Genomic DNA, 20,476 nt, shown 5'->3' with positions numbered 1-20,476 from the left:
CGCATAGTCTGGAGGGGGTTATACACTTAACTTTTAAGCCCTTTAGGGGGCTTTACAGGCGAGTCGATCAGCCATTAAAGGGATCTACACACTGCAATGTAATTCGATTAAAGGCCTATCCAGACGGGGACAATTTTTCCCCAATATGATTAAATCGCCCGAATAAATCAGGCCGTGCGGACTCAATCGCCACGCTCTTTGATATCTGCCTAACCATTAAGGCACGGTCACGAAAAAGAGGCGGGGATTAAAATAATGTATAAAAATGGATTTACATAAGCACCTACACTGTAATATTTCTTTACAGTACATATGGTGCTAATTTACCACCCTAGTGCGGTAATTGGCACAATGTATACGTGCATGTCAGAATGAATGAATGATTTATTCACTTGAATCGAAAATTGAAAGGGCCATATGTACTGTAAAACGTCGTACAATACACGTGCGAAAAAGTAGTTCACAACTCGTATCGATTTAAAACACTCCCTTCGGTCGTGTTTCAATGTAGCGTCAATGTGAATTTCCTACTTTTCGCACATGTATCGTAATGTACTATTACTAAATAAGTAGGTCAAGATAGCTACTTTCTACCAACAAGAAATCCTTACATAAGTATTAATGCTAGTCAAGCAAATCGTGTCAGTAAAAAAAGGCGCGAAATTCATATTTTCTATGAGACGATATCCCTTCGCGCCTACATTTTTCAAATTTGCCGCCTTTTTCTACTGACAAGATCTGCTTGACCAAGTATAGTTGTATGTATGTCACTTTATTACACATAAACAGGTTTACATAAAACGGACAAAACAAAACAAAAATAAAAACGTTATGTATGTTGTTGTTCTGTTTCATTAAGTACAATTAAGATTAACTTATTTAATTCAAGCAATAAGTTTTCTTTTTACTTTACACACCGTTTTAAGTACAGTTTTTAATCACTTTACCTACGCATTGCTAAGGATCTTACAATGTTTTAGCGTTAGCTAAAGACTCTGTAAAATCTGTTCACAGTTTATTGTTATTAAATTATTGAAAGTGTTAGTTTAATCAGCATTACTGCAGTGCCCAAAATGAATATGTCTGAAGGTAGAGACTTCATGCCACTGTCTTTTGCGTCAGGAACCTAGAAAAAATACACATATTATTAGTTTTATTTATCGATATTTACTTTTTGAAAACGAATACACAGACATTTTTTTAAATAAACCATATAGTTAATTAGACTTTCGTTACTTTTATATGTTACCGTTAAAACGTTTTTAGTTTTTTGGTGAAAACGCGCTTTTCCTAGTTAATACTAGTTTTCCGAAACGCCTATATATAGTTGGTCAAGCATATCTTGTCAGTAGAAAAAGGCGGCAAATTTAAAAAATGTACTTAGGTGCGAAGGATTATCGCCTCATAGAAAATTAGAATTTCGCGCCTTTTTCTACTGACAAGATTTGCTTGACCAAGTATAGATGGTCAAGCAAAACTTGGCCTTTTTCTACTGACAAGATCTGCTTGACCAATTATAGTTAAGGGGCATGGCACACTGCGTCTAATTCGCATGTCGCTCCGAGGTGTGAGCGAGGCAACGCTATCCGCATAGCGACGTCCCAATTGGACGCAGTGAAACAACATTTCAAAATGAAACTCTACTTTTAAAAACTGGACGTACATTTCAAAAATAACATTGAAATTGAAAGCCGTCGCATTTTTTTAAAAGTCTGTTAGTGTTAGAATCACTTCATTTACATATATCCTCGTTCAGCGTGCATGAAGTGATTCTATAGGTCCAAGGAAGAAATATTGATTTTAGTAAGGGAAGATAAACATGAATAAATACTTACATTGGCCTTTTGTTCATTTTGTTGGCATAATTTTTTTGTTATGTTAAATCCGCGGATGATGCTCTCCTTACATTTTAAGAGCTCAGGTGCCACGTGTTTTACTGAAAATGCATCTTCTACACATTTTCGTAACTTTTCTGAGCTTTTACACTCTTGATCCTGAAACATAATATGGCTTGTTAATTATTCGAATTAGTCGAAAAGTCATATGATCATATAAATATCTGTGATTTCATATACCTCTAAATATTATTTATATGATTATTTTATAAATTTATTGATTAAAATTATCATGTTCGAGGTACAACGGGAAATGACAGGTAGTTCCTTGGACACTTTTCCCTTTTCGTCAACGTATATCCCATCAAAATATATAAACTAATCTTTAATTTTATATCGTATTAGATAGTTTATTAAAATATATCTTATATTATAATATTCGAATAAACAATAATTCTGCAGCCTATCTTTTAGTTTTTTTTCTAAAATTCATAAACAAAAAAACTGGCCGAGGTAGGGTACAGTGTTGCCAGATGAAATCTGAAATATTCAGTAAAAAAAAATCGGTTTAGCAGTAGATAGGGGAAAAAAGCAGTAGATTTAAAAAGTGATGTCTGCAATAGGTAAAATTTAACAATAGTACATTACTACAGAGGCCGGGACGAAAGGGGTTGCCGGCCGAAGACATATAGACGGCCGAGCGAAGCGAGGCCGGATAGGTCTGAGCGCGGGCAACCCCATTTCCCGCCGAGGTATGTATAGTGCTTTTCTCAAACATGCAATGAAATAAATAAAATAAAAAATCCACGAACCCCACGTTTTATATAGAAAAAACTAAAAGTAAACTACACCCAAAATATAACCAACACGTACCTATATCATTATCACGCGTATGTTTTACACTAGTCGTGTATAATTACTACCCGTATATTTTCATGTATCTTTGATTTTTTCGCCTTGTATCCGTCTGACTGTCGTTTTTGTCACATAAGTTTACATAGTCTTTCATGTTGATATCATGTTTCACATACATCGTTGCTTTATGCATGGAGTAAATAAGTATAATTTCCACAGTGTTGACGAATTTGTAGTTACATTCATTTAAAATATGCCACAAAACTGTTTCTAATAAACTGGAAGCCATTTTTCTTAGTTTCTCAAATAATAAAATTGCCATAAGCAACCATATACATACTTCGTCTTTGACTTGGCGGCAGAGGCAGCAAGTTATTTAAAATCAATTCTGCTTACGCTGACAATTCCAACACCTACGATTACAATTAATATTAATTTCATTATTTCGTCGGAACTCATATTAAAGTCAAAAAATCAACAACGCACCATAAATCCAATAAAACAGAATGAATATTTTTCAACTTTACCTCCATAACAATTTAAAAAATATAACTACGCGTGTTTGAGTAGACCTTTTTACCGCTAACGTTTAGATGAAATATTTTAAATGTTAAAATTTGTGTAGTTAAATTTATAATTTAAAATTATAAAATTATAGAATGTATTATTTATTAAGTTCATGTTGATTTTATACAAATAAAACTGCAAATTATAGCAAACATTGTTTTTTGTTTTTTTTTATAATAGGCGTAGTGGCAGAGTGTCATTACGAACCATAAAGCAAATACTGCCTCTAGTTTTTTTTAATGGATGAATGCCACGATGCTGTGTCACAAATATCTGTGAAATGAAAATTAAAAAAGAGGACTTTGCCGGCCTAGGCCTGCAAGATGTGTATGAAATTCCATTAACGACCTTTTGTCCTAGCCGCACCTGAAACGTCATACTTCGCAGCCTATTATAAGGAACATAACATCAATATTTCATTGCATGTTTGAGAAAAAAAAATTATGCTCTGACCTGACACCAACCTCCCATAAAAAATTTTTTTTTTCCTTTTTAGGCCCCAATTTCGCACGGGAGATTTTGCACCGCGCGTTAAAAAAGCGTTTGAATGACACAACTGGATAATCATGTAATCTTGTCAGTAAAAAAAGTCGCGAAATTCAAATTTTCTATGGGAAGATATCCCTTCGCGCCTACATTTTTCAAATTTGCCACATTTTTCTACTGACAATATCTGCTTGACCAAGTATATGTATTCAGACGAAGACGGTTTTTAAGCGCGGCGCTTTTTTATCGAGCAGCGTTCACTAGACGACTCGATAGGACGGTATAAAGTAACTAGATGATCCGGTCACGACGAATAATCATTCGTTTTCGAAAAATCAGTAGCTCAGCAGCAAAAAGCAGTAGATATTTTTAAAATCAGATAGATGTACTGCTTAATCAGCACCGTACTAGGGTATGACAGCTTCCCCTACTTATGTATTATTATTTGCATACATTACTATATATTATACGATTGTCAATAGTTATTTGTTTTACAAGGGGGCAAAGCGCTCGTGCTAATATTGATACCCGAGCAAACGAAAGATTCCAAAATGGAATCTTGAGCGTTGCGAGGGTTTCAAAGCACGAGGGTTAAACAAAATTTGGCCCCGAGTGAAACACAAAATTTTTCACCACACCAACCCGAAGCAAATATTAAATGTAAAATATCAAACAAAATCAACCCAAATTAAATGCAAATGAATGTTATTAAATATTTATCATCCAAAATCATCATTCTACTAGGAAACATAAGAAAATAACTCAAAATTTGCATTTGATTACTTTGCATCACATGTGAATAAAATGCAACTTTGCTATCACTGCTATCAGTTTTTGAAGTGCAAAGTAAGCCTTTCCGAGCTGGTGTGGTGAAAAATATGTTGAACATATGTAGGTAGGTACCTCAAAGCGTAAAGCGCGTGTGCCATTTCGTCCAAAATGATGTTTCGTTTCCTCAGCTGTTAGCGGTGGTTTAAATCCAAGTTCGCTGTTGACGCAATCGATTAATTTTATATCCATTCCGTCCTTAAAGGTGCCTGAAATACATTATAAAAATATTGTATACTTGTTGTTATAGATCTTCAAGCAAATCTTGTCAGTAGAAAAAGGCGGCAAATTTAAAAAATGTAGGCGCGAAGGGTTATCGTCCCATAGAAAATTTTAATTTCGCGCCTTGTTCTACTGACAAGATTTGCTTGACCAACTTGTATTATCGAACGAGCGAGCGAAGTTCTTACTTACTTACATTCAACTTGGGACACACCGCTGGCTAGGGACACGTCCAGTCATTTCAATGTTTTTGAACTACCAGAGGATAGTTTGTTAAGGTGCTATTCTATCTGTCCAATATCTTGGTCCAATGTCTTTGCATCTCACTCTTTCATTAAGAAAAATGTGAGACAAAATACACATTAGACATGTAGAATACCACCCTGAAACGGCAATACTTACATTGCTCTCCCTTTATTTCGTTGTACACTTTCAGCAACACAGAAGTCCCTAGGGTCGTGTTCGCGTTATTGGTTTCTTCGTTACATAATTTTAAAGTTTCTGCAAAACCACGAGAATCTAGATCATAGATTCCAAAGAAATAGTCTAGTTTTTGGCAAGATCTGAAAAGAAAAAAATTCATTAATATTTTTTACGAAACCTTACCTAAGCATCTATGTAAAGTTTAGTGCTTGCTTAGGCTGATATTCCACCTGTCCAATTTCTTTGTCCCAATGACAATGTGTCCCACTCTCTCATTAAGCAAAATATGAGACCCAATCATTGGACGAAGTAATTAATTGGATAGGTGGAAACCACCGGCAAAGATAATGGAAACACATGTCTAAGTAGACATGTGTGCTTAATTCTCTTAATAGTCACCGGTAGATGAGCTAAGTAGGTAAAGTTTCCTTCCAATCTTCATTACTGACCTGCCTAGCCAAGGCGACAATCGCTTGCGCTATTAATAATGCTATTATTATTTATTTATCGTATGGCTTCGTTAGGTACTTACATGCTTAATAGAGCATTTAAATGCTCTAAGGGTAGGTACATCATGTCATTGGATACTAAACTTTAGGGATATAGGTATTATGCTAACAACTTAAAAATTTCAGGTAAATGTCAGGTAGGTAAGCAGCCGCTTCTTTAGCCAGGATATTAAAGTCATATTAAAGTAAAAAAAAAAATCACATGGCCCATATATTTTGTGAGGGGAAATTCCGGTAATGTGTTCGATGGTGGCATGTTGGTTACGCACCGAGTTCAGCACTACCCACTGCTGCATGGGCACAGGCCTCCTCTCAAAATAGGCTATATATAGGGTCTTGGTTATATCCAATGATCGTACATTTTCCAGCATTCTTGGGGCAGCGGAGTGGTGTTAACGGAATTGGTATAAATAATTTCAACCCTAATGATTTATTAGCGTTAATTACGTTAATATTAACCTTAATTTCCATTTCAGTTGAAATTATCTATACCAATTTCGTTAACACCACTCTGCTGCACCAAAATGCTGGAAAATGTACGTGGTTATACTGGTTATATCATATTGACATTAGCTATAAATAATTCACCGCACAAAAGCTAGCAGCTCTTTTATCATTATTGGTAATTTCTTTTTATTTCTGATATCGAAATCGATATGTCCAATTCCAGATATCATTTCAAGATGTATGTTTTGGTGGATAGATGATTTCACTGTAAATGATTCCATTGTAACTACTTAATTGGGTAGGTAAAGTTTTTTGAAGATAGGCAAATTATATTTTTTCCCGATAGTATTCATTATAGCGATCACGGAAATGCAGCTCTTTTATTTTTATATCATTTTATTGATTAAATATAATTTTTTAAATGATCGATATGACGTTTGTGAGGTGAAATGGCAGACTCGAGTAATAAATTCCTTGGCGCGTAGTAAATGGGACGAGATAGAAAAAAAATCGATGTCAACTGTCAGTGTCACTTAGCTCTGATTCCCGAAAAATAACGGACAAGCCTCATGTTACCTTGCGAGTTGCTATTAATGTTATCATTGAGATTTTCGGCGACCTCAGCACGACCCACGGACTTCTGATTCCCCACGACATCTGCGCGTATTTGGACAAAGATTGAATTTACTTTCGATAACTTGGCACTGCATAAATTATTGGACAACGTTTTCTTCCCCACCCCTACACGACGGCCCCTACGCTGACCCTTGGACAGAGTTTTGCAAGAAAAATAAGCGAGTTCATACGAGATTGCGAGCAGATTCTACAAATTTGAAATTATTATCATAACAGTGATAAGCACAATGCCGTTGAATTAGAGGAGCAATGGCCGTACAGGAGTACGTATCCGTGAAATACATAGGTACAGAAAACTTTCTTCACTTGTGTTTTGATTTTTATTATTAAATTGCCATGAGCTGTTAAGTTCGTAAACAAGAAATCGGTCTAATTTTTTCTAACAATTTCAACCATCTGTTAGTTTTGTGTGGTTATCCTCATTTTATGAATGTTGTTCTTATTTTCAGGAGGATGTAAACATTCATTGGCGGTATTATACTGATGGCTAATTAGAACCATTGAGCCATGACATACTTCCTTGCAGTGTTATTCGGCTAAGCCTCGAGCATCCTGTGAATCTGAAGGATATAATTATTTCCATAAAAAAGAGCAATCGAATTAGGACCAAGATATCCCGAGAATCTAAAGACATTTTATAAAAAATGCAATAAAATGAAAATGGGAGACTCTCTTATTTTAACAATGTTACAAGATCATGACAATGTTATGGTCTATACTTATTAAAATTTTAAAACCAACATGTCTTTATCTTTGACTTGAAAATGTACAAATGATTTGGGTTAAGTTTTATGAAATGCAACTTATGCTAAAAATCTATTATTATTATATGTCAAATTATCGTGAACTCGATGTTGCTTAAGGCGTATCCAAATTAGTCAATTTTTCGCCAATCTGATTAAATTGCCCGATCGAATCGGGACGTACGGACGCAAACGCCAATTTGGCTCGCCGAATTCAACCGCCGATAATGACCAATAAAATGAGGTGCGGACACAAGAACACCAATTTGTGAGGCTAGTATTTTCGTTATGGGGCATTTTTTCAATTTAAATGGGTCTAATATCACCATAAATCTAAAATTGGAGATTGACGCCAATTTCATTTCTGATCAAATCGACCGATTTGATCAGTCCCGTCTGGATACCGCTTTAGCACCGCGAAAGGGCGCTGCGCGGTGCGCGCGGATTGACGCATGCGCGTACCGTATGCTTTGTATCTATGATAATATAATTTTAAAAATTATGCAAATAAAAGGCGGCAAAGTTTATTCGTTGTGCAATACTCAATAAGTTACCGCTTGTTATTTTAATACTCGTAATAAACAAAATGAGTTCAAGTGACGAAAACGACCTGGAATAGACGGCATGCACCGCCTCATTTTAAAGCAGAAGCAAACTTAATAATGAATAACTAGCTTCCTGCTAAGTCCTGGGACAAATACAACAGGACTTACGACATGCTCATGCTGTGGAAGGACACAAGAAGGACAGCCAAAACGCAAGAAACACCTACTCTGAAAGTGGTTTTTAGCGTATTTCTGTGACCAAGTGAAAACTAAAAAGCCATCTACATTTAATATAAACTAAGAATATGCGTTGTTTTTTTAATTGTATTCGCGTCACTTTACCCCTATTAAATACGCTTTACTAAATTGAATTTGTTTTATTTCCTCACATAATTTGAGAATAGTGCTTACTATGTATACCTCAATGGAAGCAAAAATGTAGTATTTTTGCGAGTTGATACACTTGCTACTTGTGTATAGTGGCAAATGTATTAAACCCGCAATCAACACTAATCAATATGTAAACAGGCCCCAACGTGAAGCACATTTACCCTACAGACATACTTATCCATATTGACCATATTTGAACCTCTCAACTCTCTTCAAGGGCACGCCACACAGCGTGATTCTATCCCTTCTTCCCTTCTTCTTCCTCGCGTTATCCCGGCATTTTTGCCACGGCTCACACAGGAGCCTGGGGTCCGCTTGACAACTAATCCCATGATTTGACGTAGGCACTAGTTTTTACGAAAGCGACTGCCATCTGACCTTCCAACCCAGAGGAGAAACTAGGCCTTATTGGGATTAGTCCGGTTTCCTCACGATGTTTTCCTTCACCGAAAAGCGACTAGTAAATATCAAATGATATTTCGTACATAAGTTTCGAAAAACTCATTGGTACGAGCCGGGGTTTGAACCCGCGACCTCCGGATTGCAAGTCGCACGCTCTTACCGCTAGGCCACCAGCGCTTCTGTTAAAATTCATGGTCTTCCTTTTGTTTCTGACACTATGTTCTTTAGCAAAAAATAATCCTTATGATCAAGCCTTTCGATCGGTATGATAAAGCTACAGGTGATTTTTTTTCTCGTGCGGCGGGTTCGATTCCCGGTTTAACCATGTAATTATTCAAAAATCTATGAATGCAGTTTAAATTGTTTTTAAAATTAAAATAATGTCTTCTTTCAGTAAAATGTTCCATCTACAATATTTAGGGTACTTTCCCTCCATGTGGCATAGCCGTGGGACGCCCTGTATAATAGCCAATAACGACCTAGTTATTAACACTATTACAATCTTAATCATTATGTATGTATAATACAACAATCACGTTTATATAGTCCTCACAAACGTATAAGTTACCATTTTGGCCAATATATCTTCAAAGCTTGGCACCGAATCGCTGTTAAAGACTTTGGTGTGCTCAAATACGCTGAATTTGGAAAGTAACGTCTGTACTTCCTACAAGACGGTACGACGCACTTTGAGTTCATCTCTGTAATATTCTATTTCCATTCGAACGTTTCCGGGATCGTCTCCATCTATTGTGTTGATACTGAGATCCAAAATGACTCGTGTAGCAGTCCAAGAGTCGTGGTGGAGGTGTTAATGAAAATGTTCTCCAAGAAGCAGTGCCAAGTAGTCGAAAGCAATCGTTATCATTATCAAAATATCCGTGTTGATCGTGCTAGGGACGTTAAAAATACTTATTCTAGAAATCACACCGACATCCAATTACAAGAAAACACAAATGTTTCGTCCGACCATTATTTTCCAATTATTTGCAAGTTATTTTCCAAGAATGACACTGACAGTTGACATCGATTTTTTTTCTATCTCGTCCCATTTACTACGCGCCAAGGAATTAATTACTCGAGTCTGCCATTTCACCTCACAAACGTCATATCGATCATTAAAAAAATTATATTTAATCAATAAAATGATATAAAAATAAAAGAGCTGCATTTCCGTGATCGCTATAATGAATACTATCGGGAAAAAATATAATTTGCCTATCTTCAAAAAACTTTACCAACCCAATTATCAATACCTAAGTGTAAGTATAGATGGTCAAGCAAACCTTGTCAGTAGAAAAAGGCGCGAAATTCAAATTTTCTATGAGACGCTATCCTCTCGCGCCTACATTTTTCAAATTTGCCGCCTTTTTCTACTGACAAGGTCTGCTTGACCAAGTATAGTTAACTGAGCTGGCGTCGATTGTTTTCCTTCCTCGTAGATACGTTTCAGAAGTAAAGCATGCATTTAATTTGTTTCCTCAATTTATTTATATGTAAGTAATAATATAAATTAATGCATAATTATGTTAATATTCAAAGATATTAAACCATAGTTCCTTTTTTTGGCATTAGAAAAAAGTAAACAATTTTGGCGTCTTTTTATTGAAAAACCCTTTTGAAAAATAAGTCACGGCAAATATGTAACCATTATGAAACATTTACATATTTCATAATGGTTACATATTTACATATACGATTATTTACATTATTTTGCTTTCATAACTAATTGTTACTGATTTTAATAAGCGTTTTTCAATTAAAAGACACGTCAAGATGGCGTAGTCTTTTTCTAATGCCAGAAAAACGAAATAATTATAATACCATTCAATTAAAGGTGCCAAACAACGAAACTTGCTGGACTTGCTCTACGAATATTTAAGGGCAATAGAGCAATATGGAATTTTCATACCTAGATAAGTAGGTAGAGACTTATGTATTTTCATAGTTCGTATCATCTCAGCCATAAGACGTCCACTGCTGAACATAGGCCTCCCTCTTTTTATGTGGGGGTGAATGCCATAATCGCCACGCTTGGCAGGCGGGTTGGCGATCGCAGTCGAGTACACCGAATTTGAGGGACGCTGCTGCCCGTCCACCGGTGGTCTTCGACGTACCTAGTTTAAGGACATACCCGGGTCCTATGTAATGTGTATGTACATAGTTCGTATGTGGAAATACTTATATTATTATGGAGGCCATTTGGGAAAAAAATGTTTTGCAAACTATATCGTGAAAGTAATAAAAAAAATTACCATTTCCCTTTTTCTCTCTCCTCTACCTATCTATAAAACTAATGGGCCATATATAGGTAGTGTTAAAATAGTACATTTCGATGCTAGTGCGGAAGGTATGTCATTACTTCACGAGTACCGAGATATCTTGCCACGAGCCGCAGGCGAGTGGCAAGACTCGGGACGAGTGAAGAATGACATTTCCGCACGTGTATCGAACGACGTTTTTTAATACAGTTGCGAAAAAATAAGAAAAACATTGTTAATCGTACACTAAACAAAAGTGGTAACAGTGACAGCTCGGTTAGACGTCGTCTTTAAGTATATTATATCTATGGGCGTTTGGCAGCTATTCCGTTCCATTCAGTCAACTTATTAAGAACGGAATTTTCAATATTGAATATTAAAAAATAAACGTGTTATAATGATGAAGAGGTAAGTAATTAAATATGAAATATGTAATATTTTTCGTATTCTTACATTAACGGTAGGTTTTTATGCTGATTACGACGTTTAAAGGAAACTAATATTAACACTCATCAATAAGTAGTCGTGAATTGGAACAAGTTTAAATTTAAAAAAATTGGAAAAGTAAAAAGCACTAGTTCGAGATAACCAACTTTCCGCACGCTAAACAGCTACGTAAAGTAGCACTTTTTGAGCAACTGTATTAAAAAATAATTGTTTGGTTTTCATAGCTTAAATTTAACAACAATTTATTTAGTAACAATTAGGTAGTAACCTAATTATTTACACTAGCCTAAGTAAAAAAATGAATGTGATAGGTACTTACGTAAGAGTTGTTGGTGCTGTGGGTATGGTTAATTCGGGGGGTAATTTGGAGTTCGTGTTTATGGCTTCCGCGGATTCGTCCAATGCTGTACAGAACAAATAAGTATTACAGATGTAGTGCATAATTATTTTCCTTCGTATTTTCACGGAAACGTACATAACGTGTCTTGTTATTTCAGTCAGTCTAAGTACATAACATACAGTACTGAGGTTGACTGAAGTAGCATGACAAATACGAACGTTTTCGAGAAAATACGAAAAAAATGCAGAGATAGTTGACCCCGCCTGCAAACCAATTTTTATGCAGGGGGGTCAGTTATATCTGCACCTGATTTTACATAAATGGAAACCTGTTTGCACCGAAATCGCTTTTTATGATAACAAATTTTACAACTTAATTCATTGAAAGTGTATATGTGCATAAAAAGTAACCTGTTTGCACCGAAATCACTTTATAAATGAAAATAAATTTTACAACTTTAATTAATTGAAAGTGTATATGTGCATAGAAAGGTAACCTGTTTGCACCGAAATCACATTATTTAAATAAATTCTGCTAAGTTAATTTAGTACTTATTTTTTGTTGTTATTTTTTACTAATAAGCTTAAGTAAATATAAGTATAATGTAAATTGTCATGATCTGAGTCGTTAGCCACTTAAAATGTGGTTAGCTCTAGTGATCTAACAATAAGAAAATGTGTAGGTACCCACCTACCTAGTCTATCTACTAAATTAGATCATGAATAGGTAATCATGATTGTACGAAAAGGACATATTATTGTGGCATATTTTTATTATTTGGATAAAAAACGCCAGTTGTTACCTATAAGTGAAATCAAAAACATTTAGGTATTCAACTGACCATGAAAAGACCTTTTTGTTGCACTTTTATTTTTTTTAATGTCATTAATTAGACGTAAGTAGGTAGGTACTTTACTAATAACGGCCCGGGCGAGTTTTACAAATATAGAAAAAATAATTTGGCCAAGTCCGAGATAGCTCGAGGCATTTAGTGTTCCGTACGGCTACCATCAGTTTGGCATTGACATAAACGATATCGTGAACGTAATTTACTTCCTACAGGTATATCTCTTTCGCACTAATATGTCAGTACGAGCGAGATGCATAGAAAGTAAATTACGTTCACGCCCACGGTAGCGTTTATGTCAATGCCAAACTGATGGTAGCCGTACCGCTCGCATCGTTACATTTTACAGGGGTTGTTTGCCTGTTTTTAACCGACTTCCAAATCCCAAAGGAGGAGGTTATCAATTCGGTTGTATGTTTTTTTTTATTTTTATTTTTTTTATTTTTTATTTTATTTTTTATGTTTGTTACTCCATATCTCCGTCATTACTGGACCGATTTTGAAAATTATTTTTTTGATTGTATGTATATGCATACAGATTGGTCCTGTTTTTGTCAAAATCCAGTTCTGATGATGGGATCCATGAGGAATCGACGGAACTCCTCAAATCTTAAAGGCATACATATGGTGATTTTTGTGTTTTTATCAACAAATCAAGCATATACATTCAAAAACGTGACATTTGATGAAGTGGAACTGCTGATGATGATCAGAACGGAACTCTTCAACGACGCATAGTTCACCTTTGGCGATTTGTCCTCTTCGTTATGTTTGTTAAGCAAGTTAAGTTTCTAAGCCACAATTTTATCAAGCTTGAGTTCTGATGATGGGATCCATGAGAAATCGAGGGAACTCCTCAAATTTTAAAGGCATGCGTATAGAGATTTTTGTATTTTCATCAGAAAATCAAGCATTTTCATTAAAAACTGTCGCATTTGATGAAGTGGAACTGCTGATGATGATCAGAACGGAACTCTTCAACGACGCATAGTTCACGTTTGGCGATTTGTCCTCTTCGTTATGTTTGTTAAGCAAGTTAAGTTTTTAAGCCACAATTTTATCAAGCTTGAGTTCTGATGATGGGATCCATGAGAAATCGAGGGAACTCCTCAAATTTTAAAGGCATGCGTATAGAGATTTTTGTATTTTCATCAGAAAATCAAGCATTTTCATTAAAAACTGTCGCATTTGATGAAGTGGAACTGCTGATGATGATCAGAACGGAACTCTTCAACGACGCATAGTTCACGTTTGGCGATTTGTCCTCTTCGTTATGTTTGTTAAGCAAGTTTAGTTTTTAAGCCACATTTCTGTCAAGCTCGAGTTCTGATGATGGGATCCATAAGGAATCGAGGGAACTCCTCAAATCTTAAAGGCATACGTATAGAATTTTTTGTATTTTCATCATAAAATCAAGCATTTACATTAAAAACTGTTGCATTTGATGAAGTGGAACTGCTGATGATGATCAGAACAGAACTCTTCAACGACGCATAGTACATGTTTGGTGATTTCGAATTTCGATTTTGACTTGGACTGGGACCCGGACTCATACCCGGATCCGGTTCGGACCCGGACTCGGACTCGGACTCGGACTCGGACCCGGACTCGGACCCGGACTCGGACCCGGACTCGGGCCCGGACCCGGACTTGGACCGGGACTCGGACCCGGACTCTGACTCAGAGACCCGGACCTTGACCCGGAAAACCACTATGATACCTAAACTAAATAAACCACTATGATTACCTACCATAAAATGTGGGTATGATGATGCCAAACCCCTCCCGCTCAAACTCCCGTACACCGCACCGCATGCGCCGTTAAGTGGGTTAGGTTAGGTTTGAACTGCGATCCTCACAGAACCGAACAAAAGTGGGTTAGGTTTGGTTAGAACTGCGAGTCTTACAGAAACGAAATGCTACTAGAAAAGTGGGTTTGATTAGGTTCGAACTGCGATCCTCACAGAACCGAACTGCTATCAGAGAAGTGGGTTAGGTTAGGCTAGATAACTACGACCCTTACGGAAACGAAATGCTACTAGAAAGTAGGTACTGGTTTTACCTCCTTTTCTACATAGTGCACCATCTACCATAATCTTTCACCGGGCCCCATAGAAGTCGGTTTTTTTTTCTTAAAAATTATTAGGATACCGTATTCAACTACACACACAGAACAATAGTACAAAGTGTCTAAGTGCGAAGGCCGAAGGCCGAGCTTTAGCAAAATGTCATCGCTTTAGCACAGAGCAATAGTACAAGTGTCTAAATATGAAGGCCAAAGGCCGACCTCCGCGTAGCCCGAAGGCCCGAACCGTCCAGGATGTCAGTGCTTTAACACAGAACAATAGTACAAGTGTCTAAATGCGAAAGCCGAAGGCCGAGCTCCGCGTAGGGCCGAAGGCCCGAAGCGTCCAGGATGTTAGTACTTAAACACAGAACAATAGTATAAGTATCTAAATGCGAAGGCCGAAGGCCGAGCTCCGCGTAGGGCCGAAGGCCCGAAGCGTCCAGGCTGTCAGTTCTGTGTTTAACCACTGACATCTTGCAGGCTTCGGGCCTTCGTTCGGCCCTACGCGGAGCTCGGCCTCCGGCCTTCGCATTTAGACACTTGTATTAATTACCTGTGTTTAGAACTGACCTCCTGGATGCTTCGGGCTTTCGGCCCAATGCGACTTCAGCCTTTGGATCTTGCGACTTACACACTTGTACTTAAAAATACTTGGAAAAGTTACGGGAGGCGCGCGTCTGTCGGACGCTTCGGATCTTCGAATCGCTCCTTCGGCCTTTGCATTTAGTTAGATTCTTGTACTATTGCTTTGTGTTTGAATACCGAAGTCGAGCATCTCGCGAATGCTTGATGTATTATAATAATTTAGAGTAAGCTTGGCCTTACGATTGGCGCACCACGATTTTTTATCCTGCGATAATTTTGTCGCAGAAATGCAACGTATGTGTTTATATGTTAGTGCGCACATATGCGACAAAAAAATCGCAGCGATTTTAAAATTGTGATTTGTCACATTTTTCCGCGATTGTCGCAAAGTGATTGCAGCATGCGGAGTTGTATGGCCCCGCGCGCACTATGATAATAAAATCGCACCCCGGCCGGACCTCAGTCGGCATTTCGCTCTCCAAACCCAAACATCTCGGCACCTGCATCTCCAATGGAGTCTCAAAATGAGACGCTAGATGTTGACCATTTAATTATGGAAGTAGACGGGGATCACCTTTGTGTTATAAATGCTCAAAGTCATACAGCAATCGCATATTAAAGACACGTTTCATGACAAGCGACTGGTACGAAATCTATGTTGAGAATGAACAAATCGTCGACTTTTTCATCGCAGTGCGCGCAGTGAATTTTCTGCGATATAGGCGATATATTACAGCGCGATTCTAAAATCGTGTCGCAAAAATTAATATCGTGGTGCGCGCTTGGCCTATAATACCTTAAATGTATACTCCTTCAATTTGAATTTAGAACTCATTATTATTTTTTATTTGATTTTGTTTCTAGTTCTATGCCATATATATAGACTTTAATATTATTTAGAACTGCTAAAAAACAAGATCGGCTTACTTTAAATATTTCGTCAATTTTACCTTTGTTTCTAAAAACTGTGATATTTAACTGTCATATACTATTAATGTCTTCCAAAATTATTTTCTCGTAACAGGACTGAGGGGCTACCGCGAAAACCGAAATACGCAATTTGCGGGGATCTTTCTCTTTTACTCCAATGAAGGCGTAATTAGAGTGACAGAGAAAAATGCTCGCAATTTGCGAATTTCTATTTTCGCGGTTATAGCCCTGAATCTTGTTGCTCACCGATCCGTTCAAAAATATACATAAGTACTGAATATAATTAATAGATATTATAATTATACAATTAATACAGAAATCAATCAATCAATCAATTTATTTTGCCATAATAAGGGTTGGTTTACAGGTACTAAATGAAAAGGAATATTGTGTATATTGTTTCGACGAATCAGATACTCTCAATAAAATCTATACATGAGGCCAAAGCTGTTCATACATATTAAATGACTTTATTATCTCTATACGCCTTACTAACTCTATGTGTCCTATTGGGGAAAAAAAAAACACAACGACAGTCAAGAACGGAATTCTTAATTTGAATTTTTCAGATTTTTTGAGATGCCTAGTCCATTGGTTGGAAAGCCCGTTCGAAATTGAAACTTATTTGCAATATAATAAGGTCGTATTTTGTAGATCTCTCTCATACTTATAGTAGGCTATTGAGATAAAATTAAATATCCCACAAAAATAAGCAAGCAAAATTAAACTTTGTGTCAAAGACATAAGTCATAAATTTCAATGCCAAAGTTTTAACTAAGGATGTTTCTCGCCTAATATGAATTGACCAGTGTAAGCATCAGTTAGCTAGCCCTAAGCAACCAAAGGTCAAGCTGCAGTTGAAAAACTAATAAAGATAAAGTTAAGCTGATAATTTTCCCGCCGTCTCCATGTTTCTTTAAGTTGGGTATTGACTGGTCAGCTGCCTGTTAGCTATAGTTTTCGCGAAAATCGCCAGGACAGAGGTGAAAATTTTTGTATGAAAACTTGCAACTTTAAATGCATTTTTTGACGAAACTATTGCAGTCTAAAATGAAGTCAAAATCAGTCCATCGACTCAATTTTTTGCAAGCTTTCTAATGGTACCCCACACGATTCTTACAAATGAAAAAAGTTTCAGCCTACCCCTCTCAACCCCCTAAATTTCCCCCTTTAATAAGAAATAAGCAGTTTTGACTTATTTACAATATGAGTGGTGGTAATTGCTATAACTGTTCCAAATTTTAGGTATCTATGTCAAACGGTCTCTGAGAAAAACGTATTTAACTGATTTGCAAGACCGAAGTGATCCCATAAGTGTTCCGTAAACAAAGTTTTGTACGGAACACTAAAAACTACTTACCGAATGTATTACTAAAGTATATATATGAAAAAACTACTTACCGAATGAATTTGAGCCAGCTATGCTAACGACAGCAAAAATCAGTGTCCGAGTACGAAACATCTTGACTTGAGCAGGCCACGGCACGGCACAAAATGACGACCGCTTTATCCTGGACATTTACACTCATCCACAATATTTTATTGAATATAGTTTCCGTAAGTTATATGTAAACACAGTTTTAGCCCATATACGGCAATATGAGGGAAAAACTAACGTACTTAATGTTTAAATACCATCAAGGGAAAAATACGCAAGTACAAAGCGGTTGCGATGATTATGTGCGAAAAAATATTACGTCATTTAAAGTGTCCTGAAAAAGGATAAAATGTAACAACACTTTTTTTATTTGGAATTATTTATGTTATTTCTATTAGATTTTTATTTCCATTCAGTTACCTACCATTTTTTATAGACTTTGCATTATGGTAACAGAATGAAAGGAGCGAAAATTAATGGATTTTTTTTCTACAATTAGGATCGTTAGAGCTCGTGATTCTCCGTGAGGGCCTACCGCGAACCACGTTCGTCGTGTTGCTTCCCTGTCACAGTTACGTACGATTTTACAAGTGCGACAGAGAGGCAACACGTCGAACGTTGAGCAAACCAACGCCCTTTGAGCAGCAGTAACATTATTAATTCGCAAATCTATAAAAGTGTGTATAAACGTAAACTTTTATGGCTTTAACGTTTTACGACTACTTACGACGCCTAAAGTTGTCCAAATCCACGCGCCAATTCACCTATAATCTGTCAAGCCATTTCCATCAGTAGAAAAAGCGGCAACGCGAAGGGTTATGCGTCCCATAGAAAATTTAATTTCGCGCCTTTTTCTACTAACAAAGTTGTTTGATCGGCTATTAGATAGTATCGTAGGTATTATATTCATTGTAAGTATCAAAAATAGTTGTCTTGGAAACATTTGTACGTTTATTTCTAAATTTCAGAGAACGAAATTTATTGATTATTGAGAAATAAGGAATTGACTAAAGGGGGTTTCTTACCCCCTTCATCATTCGGGGGGGGGGGGGGGGGTTCATTCAGTAGTTAGCATACCTTTACAGCTATATATGTGCCTAACCTAGGTAGGTACTATTTGCTTAGATGTCCGATTAGTGAGCAATTTTCCATACTTTGCTCAAACATTAAGATTCTAATGATTCTATAGGTACATCTCTAGGTAATTAACGTCTACTCTACAATGTGAATACTTACAGTCAGCAATGAATTTCCTTTATTATTTAAAATTATCATCATCATTTTGTTAAACCAGATAGTACATAACAGTGGTGCTTACACCTGGACTTGTATGATCAGAGCGAAATTTGAGCTTACGTAACGTATGCACAGAAGTAGGTGTGGGTGTCAAAGAAGGTGGAGCTTTAGTTGAAGGCTGCGGGGGTTCGGTTTCGGTCTCCTCGTAATCGCGTAGCATATTCTCGTTGTCAAGGAACATCGCACCAGTCCCCGCCTCCGGTTCTTCAACGTCGAGCGCAAGGTTCCCGGCTGGCAAGTCATCGGCGAATCTATCAGACCTTCTAACAGTGGCGACTTTAGCGTAGCCGATATTGTAGAATATCTTGTCCAGAAATCCGGTCCATCGAAATATGAAGAAGAGAAGTACGAAAGCTAATGCCGTCATAATGCAGTCACCTGAACCTCTGTTCACAGGGCATATTCCACCACCACTACCGCATAACAAGCATTTTAACTTGGACGTGATCAGAAATACTAGGCATATAGGCACAAGTGACAGCATTTGGAGCAGAAACGATACGAAATTGTACACCGTTTGGAGGACCATTTTTACCAGATTTTCTGCCATTAGCAACACGGTCATGAATACACGAATCAATACCTGGAGCAGGCATATTAAGCTTTGTATCAATGCATTCAATGCTCGACACATCTTGCTTGATTTTGGGTCTTCGGTAAATCAAATAGAACAAAAATATTATATAAAGGATAATAATATTAACAAAGCGTAAAATTTATGAATTTATAAACAGGAATATTCTAAATGTCAGATAAGTCACATTTGAAATACATTCTGTCAGCAAACGGTCAAATATCGACTTTCGAATTTTATGTCCAGAAACTGCATGCAGTCTCTTTCGGAAATAGTACAGTCAGCAGAAGTTGCTAAGCGGGCGACGTGTTCAAAATTACCTTGACGCGCTCTTATTCAAATAATATTATAACATCTGTAAACTCTGACATACACAATCTGACAGTAAATGATTAATACTTACTTACTTATTCTCTTAACAATAAAGTCGCGTCAATATCTTTTTACACACCTCACCCGCTTAGAAACTATTGCTGCTGACGTCTTCTTCCTCGTGTTATCCCGGCATTTCGCCACGGCTCATAAGAGCCTGGGGTCCGCTTGGCAACTAATCCCATGATTTGACGTAGGCACTAGTTTTTACGAAAGCGACTGCCATCTGACCTTCCAACCCAGAGGGTAAACTAGGCCTTATTGGGATTAGTCCGGTTTCCTCACGATGTTTTCCTTCACCGAAAAGCGACTGGTAAATATCAAATGATATTTCGTACATAAGTTCCGAAAAACTCATTGGTACGAGCCGGGGTTTGAACCCGCGACCTCCAGATTGCAAGTCGCACGCTCTCACCGCTTTTTTTTGCTGCTGACTGTATAAGTAAAATAAGACATCCCTCGGATACGGTTAATAAAACATTATATTACA

At 37.0% G+C, this 20,476-nt stretch overlaps 1 protein-coding gene across 1 annotated transcript; it reads right to left on the bottom strand.

Annotated features, from left to right (window-relative positions):
* Positions 1-823: 823 nt before the first annotated feature.
* Positions 824-17,900, bottom strand: LOC134666323 (uncharacterized). The gene is made up of 6 exons (XM_063523470.1): positions 17,768-17,900; positions 11,916-12,000; positions 5,196-5,356; positions 4,647-4,780; positions 1,836-1,994; positions 824-1,126 (listed from the first exon to the last, which is right to left on the bottom strand). Exons 1-6 carry the CDS (start codon positions 17,883-17,885, stop codon positions 1,025-1,027), a joined length of 759 nt encoding a protein of 252 aa, XP_063379540.1. The 5' UTR covers positions 17,886-17,900; the 3' UTR covers positions 824-1,024.
* Between the last annotated feature and the right edge of the window lie 2,576 nt (positions 17,901-20,476).

The sequence above is a fragment of the Cydia fagiglandana genome, chromosome 7 (genome assembly GCF_963556715.1).
Source record: "Cydia fagiglandana chromosome 7, ilCydFagi1.1, whole genome shotgun sequence".
NCBI classification, from domain to species: domain Eukaryota; kingdom Metazoa; phylum Arthropoda; class Insecta; order Lepidoptera; family Tortricidae; genus Cydia; species Cydia fagiglandana.
The sequence above is the reverse complement of the archived record's forward strand: the minus strand, read 5'-3'. Positions and strand labels throughout refer to the sequence as shown.